The 10,775-nt window shown below is 44.8% G+C and overlaps 1 protein-coding gene across 1 annotated transcript in view; it reads right to left on the bottom strand.

The window, feature by feature from the left end:
- Positions 1–896: 896 nt before the first annotated feature.
- The window catches only part of LOC136847042 (activating signal cointegrator 1 complex subunit 1-like), a 193,257-nt gene continuing 183,378 nt past the window's right edge, over positions 897–10,775 (bottom strand). Inside the window, exon 8 of the mRNA XM_067118278.1 lies at positions 897–1,208. Coding sequence (XP_066974379.1) covers positions 1,077–1,208 — 132 coding nt within the window. The 3' untranslated portion in view covers positions 897–1,076. The remainder of the gene's footprint in view (positions 1,209–10,775) is intronic.

The raw sequence follows: 10,775 nt of genomic DNA, 5'->3' as shown, positions 1-10,775 counted from the left end.
TATATATATTCTTCATTCACATTATCAGTATAATGAATATTGAAAATGTATAGCTTTTGCTTTGCTTTTTGAGTAGTTATACTTAGCTCATGAATGAATGTTTTGGTGATTTCGTTCCTATTGTGTTTTTGCGTGGCCGAGCAAATGTCATGTTATGACATACAGAAAAATGGAATCATAGTTCCATTCATGTTATATATTAAATGGACTTGGAAAAAAGTATATATATCTGTGTGAGCACGACAGAGGTGTAATGCGTGCGTCACAGATCTAGGCCATCAAACCGCACATGTCAGCAGAACATGTCTGCAATGTGTTGTTTGGAAACAGTATGTCAGCATAAGTCAACGTCCTCTTTGTTCTGAGCTGAGAGATGTCACGTAGACAGTGAGGAGTCCTTGGGAACGAGGTTTTGCATGCTGTGTGTTTCAGATAGATGGGAAATCATACTGTGACTCATTGTTTTTGCTATGCTAAATCCTACCAGAAGAACTTTACGTGAATGCTTTCAGATAAAATCGTCAAAATGGGAAATCAAAATCTGTCATAAGAAAACTCATTGTTACCCTGTTGAGTTTTACATCAAAAACCTAAATTATGATTATTCTCCAGAATATACACAGAATCCCATTATGGAAATTTGTCTAAATCCTTTGACCAGAAGAACGCCAGAACTAAACCGGACTGCCTGTATTCCCAAGACGATAAACTCATTGCACAACCATGGAGAAGTCTTGAAGATGCAAAAACAATTTCTCTGACTGCGTTTAACTCAGTCCATGTAATCAAACGTAAGATGAGGATACTCTGGCAGAGTACCTTACATAAATACTAGAAAGTAACTTATTCTAAAATAAAAAATACTACAAGTGTAAGAACTTGATAAATAAAAGAAGTTCCTCATCTTAAATTTAATCCCAGATGGTTTATAACAATCATATACAGAATGATATAAAGGTCTGTTTTATATATAACAAATTTTACAGTTGTTAAATGGACTTTTCATCTTGGAAAAACCTCAGAATGGTGAAAATTACAGAACCCTAATGCTGTCAGTCTGTTGCATCACATATACCTCAGGAAGAGCCACAGGTCCATACAGGAATCTTTGCAGATGCAGAATAGAATCCATTATTAGCAGTAGTATGCCGAAGTGATATGTGAACCTCGGTGATTTCCATTTCACCAAAAGAGTAATCCTTGAATTCCTATGAAATCGAAAGAAAAAAGGGGTTATGAGTACAAGAATTAAAAATGTTATTTGGTAGGTTGTTACATGAAGTTAATCAAACTTTGCCAGTAAAGGAAATTATGAATCACTCATTAGAATAGCAAATTTTGAGGTAAATTTTACCGTGATAAACCCCATTCTCTCCATTACAAGGGTACATAACAACATGAGATTTCCATTCCAAAACGTTTTTAAGACTTTACATATGATGACATGCAGTTACCCTAGACTCATATGCAGAAGATTAAATTTTCTAGTTAAAAAAGTTTGTATCAGTGCAATGCAGAAGAAAAGATGTGCGTCACTGTATAAAAAAACCTGTTGTAAGTCAAGGAGTATGCATTAAACAGTAATTTCATATAAATAACTTACCAGGGAATTACATAGCTGTAGGTTTTCAACCACAGCAGCCTAAAAAATTCAAAATTAACAGCAGTGCTTCTATTGTTTAGTGTAGGTAACAGGTCCTTCCCACTTTCAGGTACCGGGAGGAACAACTTAGCAGAGAGCTTCAATTCGTTTTCTGCCGGCTTCCGACCAATATCGGTGGCTTTCTGCAGTCTGCTTCATAATTTTTTGGATGTTATTTTGTCTTTTTGGTGAAGTATTCAAATTTTGTTGTGGCCTTCAAGCTTTAGTTATATTGTTAGCTTTGGTTAACTATATTCATAGCTTTTTTGTCAGAATGTCTGAATCTAGTTCTTTAAGAATTTGTTTTTGCAGCGAAGGCCATAATACTAGGTTAACAAAATCTTATGACTCTCACATTGTGTGAAATGTAAGGGGCAGGAATGCAATAAGGATAGCACTTCCATAGAATGTCAGGATTGGGATGATAAAAAGTGGAAGGTATTGAAGTCTCATTTGGACAAACTTGAAAGGGACAAGAAGAGGAAGGTGGCCTCTACAGCCGAGAATAGATCTAGCTTAGAGTCTACCCCTTCACCTAGTATCATACACGATAGTGCTATTCCTTCTCCTCCAATTCCTGCTATGTCTCCTATCCTCAGCCCTCCTACTTCTTTACCACATACTACTGTGCCAGCTTCCCATGCTTCCAATCTCGACGCCATTGCCAGCCTCGAATCAAGGTTCAACCAGAAAAATAATTTAGTGGTTAGTACTGTGGCAGAATTGGGGGCTTCCCTTAAGGTCCTGTTAGATAGAGTCTAACAATGTGCAAAGTGATAGTGTTATGCATGTTGAGGAGGTGGCTGCTTGTCCCACCGGTGCTCCTAGATGAGAGTCCCTGTCCTGCTCCCCCTCACTGGGGAGAAGACATACCGGATGTCCAAGGGAGGCCGGTGGGATTTTCCCATGGGTAATTGCTCCCTCCGTTGAGCCTGTTGCCTATTCCCAGGCTGCGACAGAGTGCCATTGGAAAGGTGTCTCAGTAAGTGCGCATTAACTTTCTTCAGAATTGGAAGGTTACAGTCCTGACAAGAGGCACCGATGGCACCACCCAGCTTCATTGCACCCACTTAAGAGGCACACCACTGATGTGGACTGCTCTCCCCTTCCAGTCAAGAGGTACAAGGAGGCCTGCCATAGCCCTCAGCCCTCCTGCAGCTTCGCTGATCTGCTTCCTGCCTCCTCTTTGGTTTGACCACTGACTGCTTGGGACAGCCCAGTCCTTCTCGTATCTCGACTGCCCATTTTTGATTCCCAAGCGCCCGAAAGATCCGCTCAGGTGCCCGTCACCCACTTCAAAGCTCCTTCCTGCCTCAGAGTGCCCGTCTACTACTGAGCACTCGGTGCCTGCCTCCTAGCGCCAGGCTCCTGCTCCTGAGCACCCAGCGCCAACTCTCGCATGCTTGGCGCCTTCTTCCCCTCCGCATGCACATTCATCGGCCCAGGAAGACCCTTCATTAGCTCCAATCAAGCTCCAGTTAGTGGAGATTATGGGTTTTTTTTTAAAGAAAACCCCAGTGGCTTCCAAGACCCAGGATACGTCTTTGTCTCCTGCCTCTTCAGATGAGGAGGACTGTGAACAGGATTCCTCCCCTCCTTCAGCATATTCTACTTTACTGAAGTTTTTCCTGGCCAACTTTCCTGATTTCTTCGTACCCGTTGCTCCAGTATCACTGGCTTTGACCTTCCTCATGAGGAAACAAACCCACTAACAGTGCTAGACTCCCCAAGTTAGTACTTTCCTTCTCCTTGAGGAAAGCTCCTCGAAAAGTGGACGACTGGCTCGCTTAGAAGAGGGAGCAGGATAAAGTCACATTTACTTTTCCTCCAAGTAAACTTCTTCAGATGAGATATCGTTGCTATGCCACTGGAGAAGCTCCTTCTTTGGGAGTCTCTACCTCCTCCCAAGGGGCTTCTCCAGTCTAGTCGATTTGCATCAACAAACTGTGTTTGAGTCAGCAAAGGTTATGTTTTCGTCTCCCGAGTTGGACCACCTCATCAAGAACATCTTTAAGGTGTTCCAAGTCCTTAGCTTCCTTGACTGGACTGTGAGGTCACTAGCTAAGAAGATTGCGGACTGCCTTGTCCTGGCAGAAGACTCTGCTTCGGACTGGCTGGGAGTGTTGTTGTGTGCTGATAAGGCAGTAAGGGATGGTTCCTTAGAACTCGCCTCTCTCTTTGCCATGGGAGTTTTAAAGAAAAGAGAGTTGTGGTGCTCCTTCACCACAAAAGGGGTCACCCTAACCCAGAAGTCAGCTCTCCTTTTCTCGCCACTGGAAAAGATGCATCTCTTCCCTCAAGACACTGTCAAAGAGGTCTTATCTAACTTGCAGAACCTCTGCAACCCCAGCCCTTTCGTGGAGGGAAGCAGAATCCCTTGCCAAGACCTCGCACCAATTTACGTCCCTGGTCAAGGTCCATTAAGAAGTCCACCACCTTCAAGCCTGCCCCTAAGAAATGACAGTTTAGTCCTTCATGCCCCGGTAGGAAACAGAATCTGCCTGTTTTGGGAGGAATGGATTTGCAGAGGAGTGGAACCGTGGGTAGTCAAGGTCCTAAAGGAGGGCTACGCCATTCCTTTCAAGGAGAAGCCTCCTTTAGTCAGGTCTCCACTTGTCTTGACTGCGTATATGGAAGGCTTTGAGAAGTTTTCGGCCCTTTCTCAGAAGGTCGAGTCCCTCTTTCTCAAGGGAGGTGGAAGAGGTCAAGGAGTACAACTCAGAAGGGTTCTACAACTGTCTCTTCATAGTCCCCAAGTCATCAGTGGGGGCTAGGAACCCGTTCTAGATGTCAGCACCCTGAATCTTTTCATTCAGAGGACAAAATTTCATATGGAGACAAACCATTTAGTCATGTCTTCCATCCAGCAGGGGGCTTGGATGATCACCCCAGACATGCAGGATGCTTACCTCCATGTCCCCATCCATCCAGACTCCAGGAAGTTTGCTTCAGTCTGTCTACAGCCCCTCAAGTGTTCACATAGATTCTTGCTCCTCTCAGCAAATGGCTCCATCTCCTTGGCATAAACATATGCCTTTATTCAGACGACTGGCTTCTCTGTTACCAGTCAAAGGAAAACTGCATGGAGGAATTACAGAAAACTCTCAGCCTGACATAAGAGTTAGGCATTCTGACCAACAAACAGAAATCTCAAATGGCTCCTACGCAGGAGATTCTATATTTGGGGATGATCCTGAACTCAAGCACTTCTCAGGCTTTTCCTTCCCCCAAAAGAGTCAGCTCCTGCCTGCAAACTGTTTGAAGGTTCCTCTCTCTCTCCCAACCTGCTCAGCAATTCAATGAATGAGTCTCCTGGGGATCTCCCTCAGTGGAACAGTTCGTAAAGTTGGGCAGACTACATATGAGACCTCTGCAATTCTTTCTCAAGGTGAACTGGAGCAGGGAGACCCAGCTGGACTCTGTCTTCCCCATCAAGTCAGAGATCAAAGCAGACCTTCAATGGTGGTTGCCCGAAGAAAGACTTTGAGGGAAGTCTCTTCTTCCATTGAGCACCGACCTAGACTTTTATTCTGACGCCTCAGATCAAGGTTAGGGAGCCCTACTAGGGAGTCGAGAAGTTTCCGGGACGTGGTCCATGGAACAAAGAAACTTCCACATCAATGTCAAGGAGCTGAAAGCTATTCACCTGGGCCTCCAGTCCTTTTCGACTCTAGTCTTCGGCAAGACAGTAGTAGTGCATGCAGACAACACTACTGCCCTGTCATACATCAGCAAACAAGGCGGCACCCAATCCTTCTCTCTCTCTCTACGAGGCTGCAAAAATCTTCTTCTCTGGGAGGAATGCAACCAGGTGATTATAATTCGGCTCATCCAGGGAGACTGAACATATTAGCACACAAGTTGAGTTGTCTCAAGCAGGTCCTTCCGACTGATTGGACTCCAGACTCCTAGTCTGCAAGAATCTGTGGAGGTTATGGGGAAAGCCAACCATAGACCTTTTTGCGACATCGAGGAACCACCGCCTTCCTCTCTTCTGTTCCCCAGCCCTGGACCCTCTGGCATGAGCAACAGATGCCATGCTCCTGGACTGGGCAAACCCTGATGTGTACGCCTTCACTCCTTTCGGGATGATCAGGGATGTAATAAGCAAGTTTTCGTCTCATCGGAACGTGTCAATGACCCTAGTTGCTCCATTCTGACCCATGAAGGAATGGTTTCCAGACCTGCTCCAACTATTAGTGGATTTCCTGATCAGGAAACTCCACTTCTTCAGGTTCCACCAAGGGTTGTCTGCTCTGGCCCTGACAGGCTTCAGACTGTCAGGAGCCTCGTCAGAGCGAAAGGTTTTTTGAAACCAGCTGCAGAAGCTATTGCTAGATGCAGACAACTTTCTTCTAGCAAACTCTACCAGTCCAAGTGGACAGTATTCAGAAGATGGTGCAGCTGCCATAACGTCTTTTCTTCTGAAATGTCTATAACCCATATAGCTGACTTCTTGCTTTATGTGAGATCCTCCAGGAAGTTGTTGACCTCTACTATTAAAGGATATAGGTCGATGCTCAGCTCGGTCTTTAAACATAGAGGTCTGGATCTGTCCTCCAACCAGGACCTCAGCAGCCTCATCAGATCCTTTGAGACTTCCAAGCAAGAGAGGTCAGATTACATTTCTTGGAATCTGGATGTAGTATTAAAATGGCTTTCAGGTCCAACCTTCGAGCCTGTCTGCTCTGACTTGCTGAAAAACCTTACCAAGAAAACTCTTCCTTGTGGCGTCAGCCACTGCCAAACGCATTAGCGAGCTCCAAGCAACTGACAAGAGAGTTGGCTTTTTGCAAGGGGATGCAATCTGCTCTCTCTCTCTAGGGTTCCTTGCCAAGAATGAGGAGCCTTCTGAACCCTGGCCCCGTTCGTTCACCATTAGAAACTTAATGGACATCCTTGGACCTGTGAGATCTCTTAGGTACTACCTGCAAAGGACGGAGAAGATCAGGGGACGTTCTAACAACCTCTGGTGCTTGGTGAGGAACCCCTCTAGTCCTCCTTCTAAGAATGTTCTGTCCTACTTTCTGAGAGATTTGATCTCTGAAGCACACTCAGATTCCAGAGGATGTCTTGCCTACCTTTGAGGTTAAAGCTCACGAGGTTCGGACTGTTTCTATCTCACTTGCGTTTAGGCAAAATATGTCTCTCTCAGTCATTCTACAATCAACCTTTTGGAAATGCAAGTCAGTCTTCATTTCGTACTACCTCAAGGATGTAGAAACTGTTTTTGAAAATTGTACATTAGGACCTTTATCCATGGCAGGTATGGTGTTGGGAGAGGAAGTTTAGGGGTAGGGAGCTCTCTTTCCCTCTGCCATCCCCTCCCCTTGATGTAGGGTGTTGAGTTTCAAGGGAAGCATGGGGGTACATTGTACCTGGAGTACCCACCAGTTTTTAGTGGTTGGGGAGTGTGTGCTTTTTTTTTTTTTTTTTTTTTTTTGCAGTGTAGGTGACAGCATTGTTTGATTTTATGCTGGTTCTACACCCAGGTCAGGGGTACCCTTTTAGACTTTGCTAGCCATCGGAAAACTTCCTTCGCTGAAGAGTTCCCAGTGACTATACCACCATGCCACTACAGGTTAAGATGAGCACTGACCAGAGGCAGTACCCACCTGTAGTTGCTCTCTTACCAGGTAAGGAAACAACAAGCGTTGTATCAATGCTAGCAACTTTTCTATTTCAAAGTCATTACTTTTCTTAATGTTTTGGAACAGAATATGTCCATGTATCCCACCTCCTTTCAATGTAGAATCAGCTTTGTAATTACCTGGTATGTTACATATATGAAAATCTTATTTTCATGATAAAAATGTCATTTTTAAATATGTAACTTAGCCAGTAATTGCTTAGCTGAATCCATATTGACAGGTGGTGGGGATTCATGGACAAATTATGTTCCCAATCATTAATTCATGTAATGATTTAAGATACTAGATAAGTTGCCAGCATTGGATACAATGCTTCTAGTCCCTTGTTAGTTAAGAGAGCCTGCAGTAGAGAATTGCCTCGTTGTTGCTCAACTTAACCTGTAGCAGCATGGCAGTAAAGCCATGAGCACCTCTACTTAAGTGGGAGCTTTGTAGCCAAGGAGTACTCCGATGGCTAGCAAAGCATCAGTGGAAGTTATGCAGCTCAAGGAGTTATCCGATGGCTAGCAAAACTTTAAAAAGTGCCCTTGTCCTGGGCACAGCACCAGTATAAACACAACCAGATAAGACTGTCACTTGCATTGAAATAAAGACCAAGACCCATTAACTGACAGTGATGGGTGCTCCAGGTGTATGGTAACCCCCGGCTCTCACAAGTCTCGGCACCTTATTAAAAGATGAACAGATAGTAGGAGAAAATCCTATGCTTCCTTCCGCGATGCCATGCCAGTTACTAATAATGATCGCAAGGTACTGCAAGAATCTAACACTGTTTTAACTTTCCTCGAAAAGCAAGGAGTGAAGATCGATTACACTTCCAAAAGGTCAATTGTAGAATGGACGTCAGGGGCATACAGTGCCTGAAAGCTAATGAGTAGAGGTTGCACTGACATGTCTAGCTTTCACTAAAAGTAGGCTAATAGCTCTCCAGAAACTAAGAGTGGCATCAGAAAACAAGTCCAATCACAAGAGAGGACCGTACGCTCTTAGCTGGAGGGTGCTAGAACACTAAAGGTCATGAAAAACCACCTGTGCTTCAAATCCTGCTCAGGTCATGCTGTAAAACTCTAACAGAAAGTGAGCTTCTAACTCTTCTCCTGAGCCAAGGATGTGGGAGAGTTGGCGCCAGACAACCAGAAGCTGGTGCCAGGTGTACTGAGGTGGTGCCAGGCTGTAGGAGGGGCCAGCAGAGCTGGTCATCAGCTAACTAATTCGGGAGCTGGTGGGCGCTCCTAGAAGCTCAGGGTAGAGCTGGCACCCGGCTGTAGCAGGAACCAGGTGAAGTGGAAGTCAGGTTAGGAAAGGAAAACAAAAACAAAAAAAAAACAGGCTGATGGGTGCTCCTGGCAGTCCAGAGCACAATCCCTGGCTGCCAAAACTGTCCTCCCTGCCATTAAGTTCTTGAGAGAGAGAGAGAGAGAGAGAGAGAGAGAGAGAGAGAGAGAGAGAGAGAGAGAGAGAGAGAGAGAGAGAGAGTCTTCATTCTCGGTTAAAAATTCCCAGGGTAAATGAGCAACCCATGTTACTGAGTCAGACATAGCTCGATACCCCCGTCTGCATCTCTCAAATGTCTTAGTAGCACCTCTGAAAAAGCATCTCCTTCCTGATAAGCATCTGGACAGCCCAAAGCCTGTCCATGCAAGAGCGTACCACCCCTGATAGTGTCTCTTAAAGTGAGACTATTCGAGAAGTTACAAAAGGTGGAAGGATTCCGAGAGTCTACACCAATCAATCGCAGCAAGCCGGGAACCATAAATTATAATTCAGAACGGAGCTACGAGGGAAGTCATAATGTTCTGACGAGTCTGAAAAGCCCAGCTTTTCCTTGACCATGTTGAATGGTGGAAGAGCGTAGAGTCCAAGTTAGCACGAACTTGCAAAATGGTGTCTGTTAAGGACTGTGGTCTAGTCTAAAGGAATACCGCAGTCTAGGAAAGAGCGAGGGTCGAGAAGGACTGAAGCCTTATGCGAAAGGCTTTCAGCTTTATGGCATAGTGTGAAGGTTCCATTCTCGCAGGGGCACATCACGGAAATTCCCAGATCCCCGAGAGGGGTCCCTCGACTAGAACAAGGAGCGAGAAGCAGTCTAAGACTAGTCTCATGAGAAAAGACTTCCTTTGAGAGATTAAATTTGGACAGATACTACTGAAGGTCCAACTGAAAATTCCAGTCTTGGGGGAAAAACAGCGGAGTCTCGCTATGATTCCTTGTTCCTGTGCGGGGCGAAGACTCAATAGAAGGCTTGCCAGAGCCTAACAACTCCCGAACTGGCATACTCTGTCTTGTAAGATGGGTCTGTGATGTATTTGGAGTCTGTATTTGGACAAGAAAAAATGAAGTATCCTACATAACCAGGAACTTCATACAAATGGCCCGGAGAATGTATGATAGGACTGTTCGGTTAGTCTCTGCAACCAAGCATCAAAAAACATAGTGCAGACTCACGGATAACTAAGTGGACTAGTTGTCGACCCTGCCGATACTTGACAGCCACGGCAACATAGGGTGGGATCGACTTCTTATGAGATAACGCCCAGCATGGACTCGATGACACAATGTACAGACTGAAAACATATACGGAACTGTACTTTCCCAAAACTAAAATCTGACACACTCACAGGAACTTGTTAAGTCCACAAAAGACACATAAATCCGGCCATGGGATAAAAAATGGCTTGAACAAAACCAGAGGTGACAACTTCTGCTGCAGTGAAGAAACAAACTGTTTAAAGGAACTAGGAGTTCTGAGGTGGGAGCATAGTATGGCTAGAAAATGTCAAGCGCTCAGGAGTAGGTGTCGGGAGCTCGGGATTCAACGCCAGGAGCTCTGAAGTTGATCAGGTGCTAGGAATGGGCACTGCTAAAGAGAGGGAAAATGGACTGAGGATATATGCCATCTGAAAGTGGCAGTGATTCTCTTGTAGACGGCTGAAGGCAAAGAAAAGAGGGCTGATAGTGACTGTGTGTTTCTCCCAGTAGAACAAAGAAGCAAGGCTCCCTTCTTGCAATCCCAATGGAGTGGAAATCTCAAAATACTAACTTAACTGTCCTTACTGCATAGGACAGGATTAAGGGACCAACTGAAGTGATGTCTCTTGGCAACATTTTAGAGGCTCCTATCTTCTTAGCCCAGCTCCTGAGGTCAGTCAAGAAAGACCTTACTTCCAATCTTGACAAGAGCTTCAGCCAGGAGAACTAATTCCATCTAAGGATCAAAGGTAGTAATGGACAAAGAACACTTATCTTGCTCCCTTACAAACCAAAGTTAGGCTTCCAGCTCCCTTTATAGGTGATAGCTTTCTTCAACAAGCTCAAAATCCGAACATCAAAGTCCCTGTCTGCAAAGGACAGTGCTATGTGGCACCAACTGATATCACAAAAGGGAGCAATTCAGGTCATCTGGAACTCTAGGTGAAGGTCAAAACATTAAGTCCTCTAATGATTTTGGAACAGGCTGAAAAGATACAAAACCGCCTGAGAGC

Source organism: Macrobrachium rosenbergii, chromosome 16 (genome assembly GCF_040412425.1).
Source record: "Macrobrachium rosenbergii isolate ZJJX-2024 chromosome 16, ASM4041242v1, whole genome shotgun sequence".
Classification (NCBI taxonomy): domain Eukaryota; kingdom Metazoa; phylum Arthropoda; class Malacostraca; order Decapoda; family Palaemonidae; genus Macrobrachium; species Macrobrachium rosenbergii.
This window is presented reverse-complemented; position numbering and strand designations above follow the sequence as displayed.